This window comes from Diadema antillarum, unplaced genomic scaffold (assembly GCF_040938485.1).
Source record: "Diadema antillarum isolate AM-2024a unplaced genomic scaffold, OU_Dant_1.0 seq00000177_RagTag, whole genome shotgun sequence".
In the NCBI taxonomy this organism is placed as follows: domain Eukaryota; kingdom Metazoa; phylum Echinodermata; class Echinoidea; order Diadematoida; family Diadematidae; genus Diadema; species Diadema antillarum.
The window spans coordinates 1,440,298-1,460,982 of NW_027271244.1; the positions used below are offsets into that span (position 1 = coordinate 1,440,298).

Consider the following 20,685-nt stretch of genomic DNA (forward strand, 5'->3'; position numbering starts at 1 on the left):
TTAAGGGTCAAAGACCAGGTTTCAATGCCCCCCAAAAATCTATTTTGTACTGTAATTACACTCTTTCTTCATACCTTGGAAATTACTCAATGCATAAACTTATAAAAGGGTCGGTCAAAAGTCAAGTAAAAGTTCTCAATTCCCAAAACATGTGTACCTGCACTCTTAGACAATTATAGCAAACCCAGTTCAAGGAAAGTGAACATTTAAGATATTTCTGACACACATGTCATTACCTCTGCCAAGGGAGGAGGTTATGTTTTCGTTACCGTTGCTTTGTTCGTTAGTTAGTTAGTTATTTTGTCTGTGTGAAAAATAACTCAAAAAGTAGTGAACAGATTGGGATGAAACTTGCAGGAAAGGTTGAGAAGGACACAAGTACCGAACGATTGACTTTTGGCAGTGATCCGAGAATTTTGGGGGAATTTATGAAGGATTTTTGACCTTTTGGCAGGTAGGGTCAATGAACTAGGGAGTTCAGGCTGCGCGTATTTGAGGCTTGCCTGCACGCACTAAAGTGCGTGCTCTATAGTTTCTGCTGGGGTGAGACGCGCCGTGCAGCTGAGGGTTTATGACATAACAAAGGCTTCTATATTGGGAAATATGGCAACTTTCAGCACACAATGCAGTACGTAGGGGTGGAAATCACTGATATCTCTACGGAAGAACAAGATCAGTGGTGAAAATGATTTGCATGCTTGGTGGAGGTCTGCGCTCTCAGAGTGCTTCTCTAGTTTCAATATTTTGCCAGTTATGTGAAACTGTTATCACACATTGTGAAGACATCGTACTATACACTTGGGAGAATCATGCATTATGGCGGAGGCATAAGTCGCCATAGCGACATTTCTAGTTGGCCAATAAAGCATGAGTCAAATAAACTAATGCTTTATTGGCCAAAAATGCAATACCAGTTTATTTCTTCATTTATATAAGATAAACAGGAACACTGCATTGAAGTTGCAAAACGCAGCAACACTTTCCAGGTAGGTCATTTATATCTTTGAGATGGGACAAGACATTGGTTAAACAAGACACATCTCTCATCAAATATTTGTCAAGATAGGAATTTGTATAAAATTTGTCTTGCTGGGTTGGAGGAAGAATAATCAATAAATACACAATTTAGTCCACATCAAGTCTTGGGGAAGTACATTGTTTTTCATCCTTATTTCATTTTTTTTTTTGTTGCTTACATTCAAGCACATCAATCCCAAGATTCTAAAACAAATTTGCCTTCAAAACAGGTGTTTTGTTTTTTGTTTTTTGTTTAAACAAGTCATCAATGGATGCACTCAATTATGATTACATGATAAAGTCTGAGCTGCACTTGTTGGTTATATCCAGGTGTGTGTGCATGAGTCAGGATGTCATATGTAGGCACAAGTATAATATAGAGATCGTCCAATTAATGCATGACCCCTTTTTTTGTGGGATAGTCATTCAATCAGAACAAAAACCTTACTCCCAAGTCATCCCAATTAAACAGTGGTGACTGTAAATCTCTGAAGACTAAAAGAAATCAAGCATTACTGAATTTCATCACCACTTCAATACAATGGAATTCATAATGGAAATTCATAGATTCAGTTTCCCTCATCTGGAAAAACTTCTTCCAGATGCAGTTCAGTTTCTTTTTCATTGCATTAAATTAGAATTCCCTCACAAATGAGAAAGACATCAATGCATGTACAACTGCATACCAATACTCTGTAGTTTCCTGTCTTTACATTTACTCGCTTCTTTTTTCTGCTAAGGAATACGCATGTGCTCACTTCTTTGCCATCCGTAATATAAATAGTAAATAAAGACCAATATTCCTCCACAAGCAATCATCTGCAGATACACTCTACTCTGTATTCACAAGCAACTGACACAAACAAAAACTGAACTGAAAGCTAAATACCAAAAACGTACAGAAAATTGCATTGCTCATAAAGCTAAGGGATGATATTTGGTTTACACTCACACTAACTACAATTTGAAGATACAGTATTCTCTTCTTCCTCCTCCCCTCCCCCCCCCCCCCTCCCTCTCCCTATCTTCTTTTCACTTTTTTTTTTAAAGAGTACTGTATACGCTATATATTTCGCGGGGGTTTTATTTTCGCGAATTTCGCGAGTCGGGAGCTATTCACGAAATTAACAACACGCGAAAATATTACCTTCCAAAATGAATCCCTTGCCTTGATGATACGAACATTTCAGTACTAGTATACCATGTCACGGCTAATACCGAACAGACCATATTGGCTAAGCTTGTTTACGCACGTCCACGTCTACTTACGAATACTGTAGAGAGCCAATCCATTATCGCAAGGGGACCACTCGTCAGAAATCTAGCGCGATGGACTTCACCACTTCAAAAATGTTGAATTCTAACTTACTAGTTCGCAGAGTTTGGTAAGTTTTTTTTCATGCAGTGTATAACTAGTATCATTCTTATTTGCTAGTAAGTTGAAAATTCACACTTTCTTAGCCACTTCATATTTTCTCTGGTCCCCCAATCGCGAATTTAACCACTCGCGAAAATGTGTGACAGCGGCAATTTGCGAAAATTTATGTACGCGAAAATTATAGCGTATACAGTATGAAGGCTTGCAAATAAAGGCAGCTCCTTTTAAAGTGTCACAACTTTACACATGTCTCACCTGCCGAGTACTGTCAAGGCACTGTGGCAATAAGTCTCAGGGTTACATACCGAAAGAGAACATGTATTAGTACTGTGTATTGATGCAACTTTCTTACTTAGACAATCTACATAAGTTTTCACGATAGTACGTAGTACTCCTAGAGTCTTATGATGCTTCCGTTCATGATCTCCTACATGTACATACAACATGGCCCTGCCCAATGGCCAACACATCAACAATGTGAGGCCGTGGTGGCAGAACATGACTGTCAGATTTCAAAACGGCGTCTTGACACTTTTGCCCCTTATCTCTGGAGAAGTAATTCTATTGACAGCCATTCAAGAGCTGTGACATAAAAGCATGGCATCTTGTTGGTTTATGCTTTACATATACATCATCATCAGGTGACACATACGATGTCAGATCGGACAAGGAGATAGTGCCAGCACAAAGTTCTTTAATTGTTTTGGAGTGGCTGTCTCCATCACACAACACTCGTCACCTTCCAGCCACCAGTCCTTGTCTGCTGCGTATCGACTGGCCCTCAGGGGGAGGACGGCTGACATATCGGCGACTGTCATGAAGCCTAGACTTGTGCCTCACCAGTCCATCGCTGTCCGCGAGCACGCCATCATCGTAACTGTCCAAACAGATCAATTGTCATGGCAGTGAGTGCATTGTTATTGTTCTGATATATAAGCATTTATATCAGAAATATCAGTTATAAAACCGCCTGAACATCAACATATAGGTTCTTTTAGTGCGATCATTCTCAGTGTGATTTGGGCCGTAACAGTAGTAACAATTGGTTTTAAAAGTTTGAGACCAAAAACAAGTAAATGTATTGACTTCACAGAGTATGAAATTGGACTTTGATACTCATCTATTAACTTTCAATGAATATGACACTGGTATTAATCTGCTTTTTGGCACAACTGGTCAGTCATTTATCTGTGGGAAAAATGCTTAAAAAACAGCAATTACAATTTCTAGCGGCAAACAAAAATTTCATTGAATACTCTATATTAAGCCAAGAGACATATGGTATGAAGATCAAGGTTTCATTTAGAAGAGAAAGAATTGTGATTCCCTCTTTGAAGTCGTGAAAATATGTGCTGCCGTTACACACTCTAAAAAGTAGCGAAATACTGTAATAATATTAAGAAATGAACAGAAATATCATTTCATTTACATCAACATTTGGCTCGTGTTTTTCCTGAAAAACCTCTTTGTTTGTTTGTTCTTGTTCTTTTCACATCACATGTTCAAAAAACATCAGATCTTCCATCACATACTCCCACACACTGCTATAAATTTATCAGTAGACAGCAGTTACGAAAAGAGAAAACGAGCCATTGTGGAGTTCATGATGAACTCGATGAACTCCAACAGCCTTGACTGCTGGTTGGGGGCTTGTACTTATGAGTCTCTAGCTTTTGTTGTTTCTGTAGCTTTTCTTCTCTAAATAAGTCATATCTTTGCAGTGCACTAAGTCTTTTCACACATATCACCGTTCAAATTTCACATGGAAGCAGAACTTACTACAAGTGAGCACATGCCATGGTGTAATACATGATGAAACCAAACACCATGAATACAGTGGCAACGATGTATGCAGCTGTCACTCTTGGAGAAGGCTGAGTAGCGAAGAACAAAAGAAAGACAGACTGCACTGCCAAGGTTCACAAGTATGCTGTTAACCCGTTGAAGACAGTTTGACTTTGCTACAACACGCATTTCCAATAGATGCTTGCCCGAGTGTACTCGGGACTTGTCCTCAGTGGGTACAGTAAAAGCTGTTATTTTCGCTTTTTTTTTCTTTTTTTGCAAATGAGGCAGCACAGACATTATCGCAAGATCTTGTTTTCAAAATTTGACACCAAGGCTATCCTAGGTGCACTACTGCCTGTCTGTTTGCAATATTTTCATGTGTTGTTCAATTTGTGGCCAAACAGTGACTTGCAAAATTCACGAAAATTAAACCCTTGTGAAAGTAATAGACAAATGCTTGGCACGTCTGCTACTACTGTTGCATTGAACAAGTTCATGTATGTAAAAACATGTATACATATATTCTTCACAATTGGTGAATTCAAAATGTCCTTACACAATACACCATGGGCAGCGAGCAATGCAACAAACATCAGAATCAATATACTCACTTCAACTACTCTCTCAACACATCAGAAGCTTTGCCTCACTAAGGGTCACTTTTCTTTCATGGAAATATATTCAACTGGCTTTGAATATTTTGTTCCTCTGCTTTAATAGAGTGTAGAGGTAAGAATTGGTGGCCAGATTTGCTAAACGTTGCTCCTTATTAAATATTTTAGAAGTTTCATTAATCAACAAATGTAAATAATTGTCTGAAAAAAGACACATATAGGCCTATATGTATGTGAAAAACCTTTCCATCAAGGTCATGCTTCATCAAAAGGGTTTGAAAAGTCAATACATGTTCATCAGGGCCCTTCTGTATTAGATTGCTTGTACATAATTGCAACTCAACTCAATGAAAAATTGTCCAACACTTTCACTTTGATAATTTCTAGGTTGCAATAATAACAATGATGATTATAATGTTCAATAAAATTAATAATAATAATAATGATAATAACTTATTCAATAGCACAATTTTTTAGCATCATTATCATCATTAATATTGTCACTTTCCAAATAATTGTTATAATTCTTATTATTGTCATGATTACTATCAACATTGTATGCAATATCATCTTATCTAATCACTTTTTTTTTCCTTTTTGTGCAAGCTGGCTCCTACACACATATCTTGAAGAGAAGAAGTGGCTGCCTACAAACATGTGATAACTCACCTCACTGTAGGGATTCTCCCAGTACTTGTCACAGGTAAGATAAGAACACACAGCAGTTTTCATCTCTTCTGCAATTGATAACATTTGATGGTATTTTAAACACATTTGAATTTGATTTAGGCTTGGTTGACCATGTTAGGGTGCATTTGAGCGCTCTAAAGCGAACCAAAGCATGCTGAACTAAAGCGTACTATACTGAACTGTGCCAGATTTGGAGCGTTCGAGCACTCTGTGGAGAAAATGTACCTCACGGGTTATTTTTGGAAGGGGTCATACATCTTGTAGCAAGAGGGTCATTCCCCAGGCGCACTCGAACTACTTACAGATGCCCCAAACAAAGAGAATGAACTCTTTGCACTATGATGTATGTGCATGCTATGCCCACTCTCACATGCAAACTATTGGTATGCTTCTGGTACACTTTTGGAGCACATCAGGAAGTGGTCCATTTTTGGCTCAGTACAGTACGGTATGGTGCACTCTAGGAGCATCTGAGCGCTCCTCTGGCGCGGGTACGGTAGGGTACAGTTTGCTTTAGGAGAGTGCTCAAATGCACCTTAGATTTTAAATATTGAGGGTCTATGCTACATCACTTCTCCTGGGTTGTTGGATTGACCATCATTGTTAGGTAGCTGCTTATATAAAGTTTATATAAGCAGCTAAAAAAAGGCGAAAATACTCTCGATTTACAATAGAGAGGTTTTATGAGCCTCTACACACAAGGTTGACCTTTCATTGGGGACAAATTTTGTGCAAGAGGATTTCAATGTGTTATTGTGCTTCCCTTGTCACAGATGTCAGTAATTAGAAGTACATTGCCTGATGGCCCTACCAGTATTATTATCCTAACCAGAACTATTTTCATAGTATTATTACCACAGTATAGCTAGGCATCAATTTTACACCAGAGAGAGGAGAGGTATCATGGGCAAAACACCTTGCATGAAGGATGTATGTGCACCTGAAGGGGAATAGAACTTGGGATATCCTGTGCAAGTGTCCATTGCCTTACACATCTAGGCCACTCTGTTAACATAAACACACTTATCTGTAAACAACGTAATACCAGTACAAACCTAAAAGCTCATATCTGTCAGTACCAGTAACCTGTGGTGGAATGCACATCTTCATGATGCTCTGTAAAAGAAGGATGGAAGACAGAAATAAAGTAACCACACAATTCATCTGAAGCTGTAAAAGCAGAGAGAGGCATCAATTTAGCCAAGTAGTAGCCACTTTGCATGGGAACCACCTATCACAAACTGCATGCAAAGCTAAATAACGTAATGCTCTAGGGTCGAAGGAGAATTTTGAACAGGCATCATCCCATATAGTGTACTCCCGTTATGACGAACACTGTTATAATGAAATTCCGGTTACAACGAAATAAAAAAATCAGGGTCACAATATTATCCTCTCCATGGTTTTTATTGTTTATTTGTTCAGTTATAACAAATTTCGATATAACAAAAGAAAACTGCCGGTCCCGAGGACTTCGTTATAACGGGAGTCCACTGTATCATCGTGGGATTACAGTAAATTAAGTGAAAAATTATCACAGAGTTAGCACCCACCTGACACTTTTTATTAAGATCTTCCAGTTCCCTCTGCTTGCAGAGCGCTTCTTCCCAGTAGGACGACTTCTTGCTTTCTGAGATCACATCACAGCGCAGGTAGTCACAGTGGTCGGCCAGGCAGACTGCATTTGCTCCCTGCGAAGAGAAACATGTTGACAGGCATTGTGGCTGGAAAGTGTCTGATAGCAGCAGGAACCTGGATGTGTCCACACAATGTATTCATATACTTAAATGATTTTCAATATCGTATTCGAAATGTCGATGTGAGAAATGTATTTCATATTCAGTTCACTGCTTTACATGGAAGCGGATTTTGCCAATTCATAACTAGCTGTTACAGATACTACGATATAAAAAAAAAAAAACTCCTTCCATTTCTGGCAAATGATGAAATAGCTTTGACTTGCCTCAAGGTCTACATCCTGTGTTGCATTTTGTTGTGGCCAATTTAAAATAAATCTGATCTAGTAGACCTTGTGACAAGCAAGAGTACGAGGTTGACTAAGGTACCTCTGTATATCACAATGTATCCTGCTCAGATACGGTACTGACTTGAGGTGGGAGTAGGGACCCCCAGTGGTCTTATGAATATTTTGCCAAAATCTCTTCAGCTATTAACCCTGCATGCTCTTTCTATATTCCAACTTTGATCCTTGACATTTGTTAGTTACCTGACCTACACCACATATATTTTGCCTAAAAATCTTGTCAGCAGTCATTTGAACTTCACATACACATATTCATCAAATCATTCCCAAGCGATTTTGGAAAATGGCATTCTTTAAGAATCTGAACTTGAACTTTAACACCCAACATTCATCGGAATATCCAAAAATGTAATCCTCAATTTCTTTTACATGTCAGGCTTTACTATCGATACTTTCTAAAGTCATCACACAACACAAATTTCCATATACTGAGGTGTATAAAATAACAAAACAAAACAAAGCATGCTGATTGGATAGATAGATGGGCAAACAAATTTGATAATGACCCCAGAAGTATCCTAAGAGGATGCATGACTAGCTATGTTTTTGTTCATGCTTTACCCATCTTGGTGATTAAAGCATCTTCTCACCCGAAACACCGTGTTTGGATGCTTGTTGACGAAGTGATTGTCGAGGAACCTTTCGCTGTAGAAGGCCTTCGCACAGTAGAGACATTGCCAGTTGTTGGAAGCCTCAGAAGCCTTGTGCCGCTCATTGTCCCAGTACATGTTCCGATCCTGTTTCAAGGGGCATTCCGGTCCTGGCTGGAGTCCCTCTTTCTCCATGATGGACAAAAAAGACTGAATATATGGAGCAGAAAAGGGATAACACCAGATACTGATCACTTGACATAAAAATCTTCACAACACACTTCCAGGTTAGTTGAAAACCTTGAATTTTGATACACAACAATAACAAATGGAGTACTTAAAGAATATCCCCTAGAATGGCATCCTTTTTGATCACTCTGTGACTCTTTTGTCATTAAAGCTTCTAAATGTGCTGCTGCAGGGTTAAATGATATGACTTTAACAAATTCAGCATTTCAAAGATAGGGCCTATGTGAAGAATGATATTCAAACAATGCAAATTTGGACATAAATCCCTGCCCAAAAGAAGAAGTTCAAACAAGTGCACAGAGTAGAACATAATGTTATGTTTGACACTCAAATGGAATGTCACAAGATCATGATGGAAATGTCACTTCATTAATTATATCAAACAGATATCACTGGTTCTTATAATTCTAATCCGCTCTGAAGAGATCAAGCATTCATGGGCCCAATCAGTCACTTGATTGACCTGTAGGGAACTAAAGAAAATTATAATTCTTTCAATTTTATTCCAACACTTGTACATCTCATAAAATTCAAGAGTTAAGTTAAGATATTCATTACATTGTATACTTTGCAAGGATAAATGATGAGTTCACACAAGCATATTATCAATAAGGTAGTATGGCTGTATGACTCGACAGTTTCTGCTGAAGCCTACAAAAGAGTACTAGGTTTAATCATTCCAAACATAGGTCTACAGGTAAACTTAAACAAAAAATCGGTTTAAACCATATCTATAATTCATCCAGATTCTATCTGTTCTTCTTGAAAGTAATCTTTTAATATACTGCTGTAGTTAAAACTTCATAACTCAATTCTGATTTTACAGACTTACCTTTTCAAGGATCGAATATGCAAAGCGTGACTTGATCCTTGAGCAATCATTCTCTTCACACCATGCATAAAAAGCCAGAGAAATCTATAAGGAATGATGAATTCCAATGTCTGCAAATTAATATCTCAAAGTGGATTTGTAAATACCATTACACAGATTAACTGCGTCTACTTTCAAAAATCATCATGTCAAAATGTCTTTGTCAAATATTTGATATTTGCAGTTGTAGCAACATAAAAGAATGATGCCAGTATTGATGAAGTTATGTTCCATTGAAGTGTATATTGCATTTAAAGGGACTGTACAGTATTGGTTGAGGTAGGGATTCATGTTTTGAACATTCCTAAGTGAGATAATGAAAAGCCTCTTATGAAATATGAAAGAGCATGTAATTTTAAGAAGGATTCAACATTTATTTGATGAAAATTGGTTTTCAAATGGCTGAGATATCCAAAAAAGTACTACTAATAGAAGGCGACATGCCACAACTTTATTAGGATCTCTTTGTTTCATGTTGTTTTTGGATATTTCAGCCATTTAAAAACCGATTTTCATCGAATTAACTTTTGATACCCCTTAGAATTGCATGCTCTTTGACATCTCATAGAGTGGTTTCTGAATATCTCGCAAAACGTTAAAAGCTAAATCTACACCTCGATCAGAACTGTACACACCCTTTAATGAACTGTGTCTAGATGTAAAAGCGTGTACCCAGTAAGAACGAGCAGGAATGTGTGTGGGGATGTGTGAGTGGTGCATGTTTGTGTGTGTGTTTGAGTTGTTTTTATAAGTGTCTCCCATTAGGTCTATCATGGCCGGCACCACATTTTCAAAAGTGGGGTGGGGGACACACTGACTAGATCTACATCTAATGAAACATTGTGTGGAAACTGTTCGAAAAGCATTGCTAAATGATATGAAATAATAACGGTGATGATGCCAGTAATGATGATGATGATGGTTACAGTTATAACAATTATTCATCTTCATCACACAATAAGTATGAGATTTAGGACCCTACCAAAGTCCAACCATCCTGTGATGGCACCTGTATTTAAAGCAAGTAGTGACTAAAACTATCATGGTATAAGGAAAACTTTCATTTATTTACAAAGACCCTAAATTAAAAATACTTCAAGTTTCGATGTAGAAGGCAACGACAATGAGGTCACTTTTTCATTCAATTTCTCTTTTTATAGTTGTTGATAAATTTTATGAGGTATTCTTTTATTCGATTTTCATTTTCTATCATTTATTTGACCGAAAGATCAGTCTGTCTGGTCGTCGCGGATATGTTCCGGTAAGACTGTGGACCGGAGGAGAGCGATAATGTAAAAAAAAAGAAAATAAAAGACTCCTCCGGACAGACGGACTTTTCTGTCTATTCATTTATGTACTTAGGTCTACCCCCCGCATATTGAAAACAACCACACCGAAAGACATGGCCCATGCCAATCAAATTTAGAATCTATCATATCATCAGGATTGTTAATAGATCAAGAACTTGAAGATAAATTACCGTTGATATTAGAGTGTTCTAAATGTAACGTTGACCTTCTACACACAAGGAAGAGGAAGACGGTGATGATAAAGAAGAAGAGGGTGTAGGCTAAGGCAAAGAAAGAGAAAGGCACATACATGTATAGATCTAGTCTAGTCAGTTGACATTATTCTCCCCCATTCCGCCCCCCAGTAAAAAAAAACAAAACAAACATATTATTTGACATATGGGACTAAGAAAAAATAAACCTTCATTAACCATGATCCGAAACCCTCACGAAAAGCTGTCATAGCTCGTTTTTGTTAAAATCAAGAAGAGCTCACCAATATCATCGTCTGAAGTAATTTGTCCATTCTCGATGACGTGTGATACGGGAAATTTATTACATTTTATAGCGGTATAATTGAACAAACTCAGTACAGTGGGCTCTAGATTCTAGTCTCTCCTCCACAGCACAAACGTTATAGCGCTTGTCGCCACGCCGCGGCCGCGCCGAGCGTCGTGCCGCGTAGTGCGGCGTACATGTAGCTTCACCTCTCTGCTCGCTTGAATCTGCCTGCGCCGCGCCTGTATTATAGAACTGTGCTGTCAGAAATCCTTTGGCCCAAACAACACACAACAACACAGCACAACACAACACAACAAGGATGGCGGCTGCTAATGTTGCCCGAAAAGCTGTTCAGCTCCAAGTTCGAAACGGTTGTGCCATCCTGCGGATGGTCAAAGGGGAGAACAAGTGGAATGGGATGTTTACCCACGATTTCAGGACAACACTGGACCAAGTAGAACGGTAAAGGCAACGTTTGCTCGATGTTTTGATAAATAATCTACGTGGAAGCACACCCGGTGCACCCTTTCATTCCAGGCCTGCGACGCGCCGTGCGCCTGTACCCTAGATCATTCGTATGTTAAAGGACAAGTTCACCTTCATAAACATAAGGATTGAGAGATTGTAACTATATTAGTAGAACACATCATTGAAAGTTTGAGGAAAATCGGACAATCCGTTCAATAGTTATGAATTTTTGAAGTTTTTGTGCAGTAACCGCTGGATGAGAAGACTACTGCAGTGTATGAATAACTCAGATGTCACATGCGTACAACAATATAAGGAAAATATAAAGAGAATTTCACAAAATTTCGTCTTTTGAAAAAAAGTACACATTCCCTTGACTCGTTACCGACATATGTTATGGGTAATATTATTCCCCCTGCCTCTAGAAAGAGACAAGTCAAGTGGTCTTTTATTATGCGAAAAAAAGTGAAAATATGTTGAATTTTCTTTACATTTTCTTTATACTGTTGTACGCATATGACTCACAAGCTGCAGTAGTCTCCTCATCCAGCGGTTCCAACACAAAAATTTTAAAAATTCATAACTTTTGCATCGATTGTCCAATTTTCCTCAAACTTTCACTGATGTATTCTACTTATATTGCTGCATTTTCTCAATCCTTATGTTTATGAAGGTGAACCTGTCCTTTAAATGCATTGCTCTAAAAACTGGCGTAGGCTTTTTCAGTTACATGTGCACTGCTGTTATGTTTTTGGCAATACTAGTAGTAAGTGATGTAAACGGAGATTAGTGCAGTTGAAGCTGGTGTGTTCTGAATTCAAAGTAAAAAAGAAAAGAAGAAAAAGAAATTCAAAGAAAAACTATTTAAGTGAGTTAAAAGGAATGATTCGTCCAGATGCAGAGAGTTATCTCATCCTCAACACTAAGTTAGTCATGCTTCTACACCCTTTCCTCGGCTAGCTCGGGCTCAGTTAATATAGCAATCATTCCTTTTGGGTTAATAAGTCAGAACACAACTGATAAGCAGATCTTATCTCATGTAGCCTGTCATTTTAATATTTCCACAATTTTATATCGAGATCTATGGTAGCAGAACCAAATTTCTCTTTCATTTTAGCCGTATATTAATAAGTCATATGTTGTGTTGTTTGTCACATCGTCAAGTTTCTGTACCAATCCTGATTTGTTTTGGTATGATACAAAATTATGGAAAGCTTCTAAAATTCCGAAATCTGTTGATATTAGGAGAGAAAAATCAATGTTTGTACCGGTAGCTAGAGTTGGCATACTTTAAATGATTTTTATTTTTTCTATTATTTTTAGCAAATCTAATTGATTTCACTAATGCTACATAATGTTTCTTATTAGTATATTACTCTTTCTGCACTGTAGCATATTAATTAATATTAGTGATTATTACTATATATATATATATATGCAGTAAAATTCAAAGTTGCCATTTTAATTAGGACATTGCTAAGATGATATCTTGTGCAAAATTTATACCAGAACTTGATGATGGAAAGAGAATGTGGTACAGTTTTCTGAAGGTTCCATATTTTTTGAACAGATGAATGACGGGGGTACATCACTGCATGCATGTTTACATTTCACAAAGTACAAAAATAGTCTAAACATGTTTGTGTCACAAGCAATGCAATTTATTCCTCCTTTAATAATTGATGAAAATGCAAGTGTCTGTCTTTTGCTCCAGCCTTATGTTTCAAGTTGAATCACTGAAGTCGATGTTCATATTGTCAAGGTGATCTCGTTTTCTTCGTTTATGTTTGGATAATTGGCCCAACTTTGTGATATTTTCCATTTACTGCAATACTCAGCAATCCAGAAGTCAACTTCTTGATCATCACTGGAGAGGGCAAGTTCTTCAGTTATGGCCTGGATTTGCCCTGGATTGCCAGTCAGCCATTTGATGTCAATGCAAAATTCTTTGCAGAGAGTGAAGGAATACTACAAAGAATACTAACATTTCCGATGCCAACAATTGCTGCACTGAATGGTAAGGCCTGATAGGGCTAGTCAAGCAAATGATGTTGTCATTTTGCTTTTGTTTACGTATTGTAGAAGTGATCAGGAACATTGACATATTGCAGATTTGAGATGTTTGACTATCATATATGATTGTCACAAGCCTGTCGACAGAATATTTTGGAAGGTGATAGATTTTTTTTGGAATATTTGGTATAAATAAATTGTAATGATGTATTGTACAAAGTAAAATTTGTAGAAATTTGTGCTAATTTCACCAATTAACCCATTGAGGACGAGTCCCGAATATACTCGGGCAGATGTCTAGATGGGAATTGCTCGTTGTAGCAAAATCAGCTCTTCCTCAACAGGTTAATCAGCTAAAAGGAATTACTTTGTATTTGTTGGCTTTTCTGAATAGCTCATCTCCATACTCATTATTTTTCAATTTCTCCTTTAAACTGGCTGAGCATGTTTGACAATATTTCACAAGTATCTGGTTGCGTGTAGATGTTAAACCCAACTTCCAGCATCTTGTAACATTTTGATCATGTGATATACAGGGCATGCCTTTGGAAATGGAGCCATTCTCGCTCTGACCTGTGATTATCGGGTGATGAAGAAAGGACGTGGTTGGTTTTGTCTTCCAGAAACCAAGATTCGCCTGAAATTTTCATACCCAACCCTGGAAATCATCAAGTAAAGCTGCTACAAATCACAACTTTGCCTTCATTGTTAGCGTTGTCTCAAACCTTGTTGTCCTTATCTTCATTGCATTTACATAGTACAAAAGTATTTTGTTATACTGCAGATATGATTCAGTTTGATCTATTTCATAGAACATTAACAGATAACAGAGTGTGTATTCAAAGGGAATTGTACAAAAATGATAATATTTTTGTGGCAAAACTGAGACAAAGTGTTGAATTATAGGCATAGATTGCGATGTTTTATGATCAGGCAATCACATGAAATCTAAAATAGCCAAAGAATTTACCTTTAAAAAAAAAAAGAAGAAAGAAAACATAAAGGGTTCCTGTGGAAGCATAATGTTGCATGTTTACAATCTGTGATCAGACATGGAATATTGGCCAGGATAGATAAGATGTCTCCATCACATGATTTAGAGGTAAAAGAATGTTGAACATAATGTAGCGGGAAAGTCCCTTAAAAGAGGGGGATTAAAAATATAAAATATGATCTGATCTACGAGAGAGAACACACAACCAGAGTTGGGAAGTCTTTTACTTTACTGGCTTACTCTGGCTTTAGAGAAATAAGGAAAAAGATCTCTCCGTCACAATAATGTGCACATTCACTTAAACATTAAAAATGTCAGTTCAGCTCCTCTTGCATAAACCATGAGGTTTATGTGCAGTAACACTCAACACCATCATTTGTGTGCTGTGATGTGGGCTAGGTCAATCAAATTGGCATTTTTCTTTCACACAATATTATGTACGTTCACCTGAACTGCATCAGTGTGTTCATAAACTAAGAATTCACTTTTCAAAGAGATACATTCTCCATTCAACGCTTCCTAGCTGATCACGTTTCTATCAATTTAATGCATGTCCATGCACTTGTTCTATTTTCCAGTCTGTCTAGACTGAGAAAGGGGTTTCTCTTATAGAAAGTGGCATTTTCCACATATCAAATAACTAACCAAGTAGTCATCTGCAGGTGATATAATAATTGTAGTGAGGATTACTAAGTATAAGTGCATTTTCTGTGTAAGGTAAGAGGTGAAAATTTTGATTTCAAACAGTTTGCATCTGTACTTTAATTCTACTTAAAATTCTAACATTGATTAAAATTTTAAATGATGCATAGCTGTTTTTGATTTTTTTGTTTGTTTGGTTTAATTCCAATGATAAGTAATGTAACCAAACTATCTCTTTAAGGTAACAAATTTCTCATTGTACCTGTACGTGTCATGCCATTCACCATCACAGACTAAAACTGGGCAGAGGTCAAACCCTGCGAGATTCTGCCATATTCAGCAAGAGGTACGGAGCAGAGGAAGCTGTGAGGGCTGAAATAGCTGACGCTGCCGTTGATGAGACAGAGCTCATAGACGCCGCTATCAAACTTGGGCAGGACATTGCAGGTTAGTGCATGCTGTTCAGTATGGCCCATCTTTAACAACTTTCGAGTTTAAGAATACTCACATTTTGTTTCTGACATTGTTGTTGCTGAATTTTTGTGTGTATGTATGAGTTTATTCTTCCCCAAGAAAAGATCAAATTCAGGCCCAGGATGAAAGAGCAAGACATGGCTGTTAACTGACAGTTACATGCCATGTTTATTGACCCAAGATCTTGCGGGTCTTTCTTTCATTAAGATCTCATGCCCCATCCAGAGCTGCCAAGCCAAGACTCTCTGATTATGGAGGCTCCCTGATAGACGGAATATTTCTTTACATCCTAACAAAAGAAAACAAAAATGTTCCTGATTTGAGAATTACTTTTGCTCGTTGCAATGCAGATGTTAAACACAAGCTCTGAGGATCCTTCCTAATTCTAACGTGTGAATGTTTGTAACCCACCCCATCAGAAGTACCTGTAAATTATTTTTGAAATACATGTAACTCTCTTCTCAAAGTCATCCTTCAGATATGTGTGCCACTTCAAATGTGTTATTAGTTATGGGGTGATCTGCATAATACATGTATGTTGTGCTGCAAGGAAATACTGATGAAACACTGTCAGAGTACCGGTATGCACTCCAATTCACATTGTGAAGTGTGTAACAAAGAGTTTCTTGTGACTTATGTTTCCAATTTGCACAGATCATATCTGCCTGTATTTAGAATGATAATAAAATCATGATAATGGTAGTGATTTGATTATGACCAAAACAAATAAATAAAAAGAACTGTTTATTCTACACAAGCCTTTACACTGTCCTATACAAGCCATTACACATGTATCTGATATATAACTGGTGACATAGATCCCTTTTAAGTAGCATTGGGTTGGTTGTAGTAGTTTGATGAGTAAACAATTCAAAGTCCTTTGCCGGGTAAACAGTGTACAGTCTGAAATGGCACTGACATAAAGAAAGATGTGATTATTTGGGTACAAGGTATAGTGTCAACAGTTTTTAGACCTGAACTTTCAAACCCAAATCTAAACTTCATATCACAGGCGTGCAGACATTTTTTTTTTTTAAACCTCTGCCAAAGCGGTGGTGTTTTTGCTGGGATTGGTTTGTTTAAGCAAGGAGGTACTAGGCAAGCTTGCCTAGTACCTCCTTGGTTTAAGCCTTCAAACAACACATACATGTATTGGTTTGTTTGTCTGTCTGTTTGCAAAGTAATTCACAAAGTTACGAATGGATTTGGCTCAAAATTTTCAGGAAAAGTTGATTATGACATAAGAAACGGAAGATTAAATTTTGGTAATGATCTCGAGTACCGTCTTGATCCAGGAATTTTTCTGATTTTTTTTTTAAAAGGATTCTGTATCATTGCAAAATACATATACTGGTAGGGCCATTTTCAGTTATGTGCATATAACCCCACAATAAAAAGCCACACTACTTGGCATTACTGTCACTATTTTATACATTGTATTATGATGACCACCATTGACTTTTAGTATGCAGTATGAATGCAGGACTATGATATAGAGTAGAATCACAATATGGGTGGAAATGAATTGCTTGGCGGTGGCCCGTACTCTCCAAGTACTTTTCTAATGTTGATAATATCTTTCACATTACTATTTACATGAGTCAAATTAACAGTAATCATGTATTCCTCCTCTTTGTTTGTAATATAATTAGTCTTTGCAGAGGAGAAAATGCCGTGTGCAGATTGAGGATTAGAGGAGCTCGTCCAAGATATTGATTTGAATTCATAAGTCATCAGCAGGATCTAAATTGTCTGGAAAAGAAACTGTCTTCATGAATGTGCTGAAGTTCTTAATGCACATTCTTCGAAAAGAATCATACACTTTTCAGCAACCAAACTGAAAAATCAATATACTACAGTCGACCCCCATTATAACGAAGTCCTTGGGACTGGCAGTTTTCTTTCATTACATCAAATTTTCGTTATAACTGTACAAATAAACAACAAAAATACATAGATAGATAATGCTGCACCCTGAATTTTGACTTTGTTGTAACTTGAATTTCATTATAACAGGAGTGCACTGTAAGAGTCTTTTCTTGTACAAGTACAGAACTTCCAAGGCAGATATAGTGTTCTTTGCAGGGGACATAAAGCAAGGTGACAAGGAGGGGGTTCATCCTCAAAAACAAACAGACAAACACACACACAAACAAACACCCACTAATATGTAATTATGTTTCTGAATTGCATTACTTTATATGTGATCAGAGTTACCAATGTTTGAGAACACAGAAAGGAGTCTCCTTGTCATTGCATGGTAAACCACTGATAAACCACTGATTGCCAATCTCATACTTATGTATGCTAGTTTGTTTCAGTTGTCTCTGTACTCATCCCCCCCCCCCCCGCTTTTAAAATTACTTTCTTTTTTGCCTATGTCATTTATGTCTTTCTTGCACTTTATCTAGCCAGTGAATATGCTATCCCTTTAATTTTATACTATCAATATCATACCTAGGTGACGGACTTGACAGAGACGTTGTGGCAGCTGTAAAGGACAAGCTGTATGGCGCCCCCTTCAGAGAGCAGAAGGCAAGCCAAGAAAAAAGCATGACACAGGAGGAGAAGCTAGAGAGACTACGAGCTTTTGTCCGCGGGGCACAGATTTTGTCTTCTAAAATGTAGCACAAAAAAAAAAACAACTGCAAAAGCAGACACAAATTGTAAGAAAGGTACTGCAAGCTCCACTTTATCGTGATTGGAATACATGCATTTGATATATGTTGCTACCATTCAGGATGCCTTTTTCTCTTTTTGTACTGTCGTATGTATTACCTCAAGAATAAACCCGTGTCAGAAGAGAGAAAGAGAGAGAGAGAGAGAGGGAGAGAGAGAGAGAGAGAGACTATAAAGGGAGAGAACCTATGGTTTTCAACTGGAGAGCACTAAACCACCATGCAACTCCATGCAACTTTTTAGTAAGTGGAAGATTGACCATTAAAGAAGGCATCAGATTTTCATTCACGTCAAAACAATCGATTCTAATGGAAATCTTATATGTACTAACTTTTTTTTCATAGCATTTTTTTTTCTTTCTCCATTTCCTTGTGTTAGACATGCTTTTTCTAAGCTTTTCAGAAACTACATGAACAGGTGTGTCTTGTAAGATACATACAGTAATAACCTAAGAGGAACATTTTGTTTTCTCATTTACACTTGTAGGAGCTAATAAAAGTGAACAAAAAGCACTACAGCATGTATATTTTTAGTACATGATCATTTGATGATCGACATTGACATACAAACACATTGGTCTGAAATGTATACTTCATTCATCTTTTTTTTTTTTTCTTTTGTCGTGGAGTACTGTGTAATTTTTCACACGTAACCAACTGAACAGGTCCGTCACCTGATGAAAGGACCATAGTGAGAAACTCATTCTGTGATACAGGCGACTCCCATTACAATAGAGTCCTCAGGACCTTCAATTTTCATTTTTTTAAAAAATATTACAAAATTTTGTTATATCTGAACAAATAAAGTGTATAAACATATCTAGATGACAATTTGGGGCCCTGGATTTTACTTTGTCTATCAGAAACTATGTTTCAACTGTGTTCATTATAACGGGAGTGCACTGTATGAAAAATTGTGTAAAATTCCTTCTGACCTGTATCAAAGAACAAGTCTTCCTGGTTATGCATTCTTCATAAAGTGTATGATACATGTACAAAAGGTATAATAATGGTTAAGAAGATCATTGTGCAAGTTACCCATGACTTTCATGTACTGTATCACTGATGTGTGTACATATACATAATATGCATATACACACTCGCACACACACACACACACACACATACAAACTTGGAAATTGTAAATACAAATACAGTATTGATTTGTTTATTGAAACAATGACATCAGATTTTTAGCACAATGCAGCTGATTAAAAGCAATGTATAATAATGTGAAGTATTAATTGTATTAATCTGCATTAAGTTCTAAATGTGGGTAACTTCACCAAAACATGGTGAACCGTAACATTCTATTAAAAAAAAAAGTCTACATGACTAAAGCTGTTGCCAACAAATATAAGAAGCTGCAAATTATTCATTGTATGCAGTCGGTTAAGGTTGAGTGGATGCTTCACTGTGCTTACTATTTTATGTTGATGCTGTTCATTTTTTAAAATTGTGAGCAAGAAAAGAGATGCACAGGTGTATTCAGTTTTCATAATGAGCGGTAGACGGTGACCAAGAAAGTAACAAGGCTGTGCGACAAAATAAGATTCAATTCTGTAATGATTTGATTCAGCCTGCAAAGCCTTGTATATGTTGTCTCAATTGAAATTCTCCTATAACAAAACTGTGCAAGTGCATGTGTAATGTCAAAAACACTGCACAATATGTCATTCCCTTTCATACTAAGTCTTTCCTTTTCTGCCTTCTGATTGATAACAAATATCCTGCCATATACAGTCCGACCTCTCCTATCTGGACATGTCGGGACCGTGGCTCATCTGGATAAGGGATTTGGCCGGATATGAGAGATTCAATGTTCAATACACGCAGCTGCTATAGAACAATTGCCTATACCATGCCCTGGTTTAATGAAAAGCTTTCTGTCCATGTTTTTGCTGTGATTTTGGGAAAGTGAATGTCTGAATGCATGTTAATTAGATGAAAATTTGATTTGAATGTATGTTAATTATGTTGGGAATAATATGTTATTCATGCGAGTTTGTGCAGGAATTTTGTTTGAGTTTAGAATCCCCCTTTCCCCCCGTAATTACGTGTACTAGATTGAAAAAGAAGATCACGACAAAATCGCGTCCAGATAATACAGAGATCCGGATAAAGGGAAGCCAGATAGGAGAGGTCGGACTGTACCCAACTCTTTATGAGCTAAAATGAAGATGCAACTTTGATGGTCCCTTTAGAATGAAAGATATATGTTTCTGTATGTAAAATGTTTATATTTTTTTCAGGTCAAAAGTACATACACGTACATGTAATTATGAAATATCCAATTGAGGAGAAAATTTGAATGTGATGTCATCTCATTGTTCAATTCCAGTCAACCTTGCTTAATTTGAACTCACATAAGTTGAATAATTGCTG

The 20,685-nt window shown here is 37.2% G+C and overlaps 2 protein-coding genes across 2 annotated transcripts; one reads left to right on the forward strand and one right to left on the reverse strand.

Moving 5' to 3' along the window:
- Positions 1-2,083: 2,083 nt before the first annotated feature.
- On the reverse strand, positions 2,084-11,035 carry LOC139728386 (uncharacterized). The gene is made up of 8 exons (XM_071639328.1): positions 11,027-11,035; positions 9,203-9,286; positions 8,122-8,331; positions 7,041-7,178; positions 6,543-6,603; positions 5,467-5,534; positions 4,175-4,269; positions 2,084-3,272 (listed from the first exon to the last, which is right to left on the reverse strand). The coding sequence occupies exons 1-8, from the start codon at positions 11,033-11,035 to the stop codon at positions 3,131-3,133; spliced, it is 807 nt and encodes a 268-aa protein (XP_071495429.1). The 3' UTR covers positions 2,084-3,130.
- A 296-nt stretch (positions 11,036-11,331) lies between these two features.
- LOC139728410 (uncharacterized) lies at positions 11,332-19,258 on the forward strand. Its single transcript, XM_071639355.1, has 5 exons — positions 11,332-11,493; positions 13,338-13,516; positions 14,049-14,184; positions 15,441-15,595; positions 18,084-19,258. Exons 1-5 carry the CDS (start codon positions 11,351-11,353, stop codon positions 18,248-18,250), a joined length of 780 nt encoding a protein of 259 aa, XP_071495456.1. The 5' UTR covers positions 11,332-11,350; the 3' UTR covers positions 18,251-19,258.
- Positions 19,259-20,685: the final 1,427 nt, after the last annotated feature.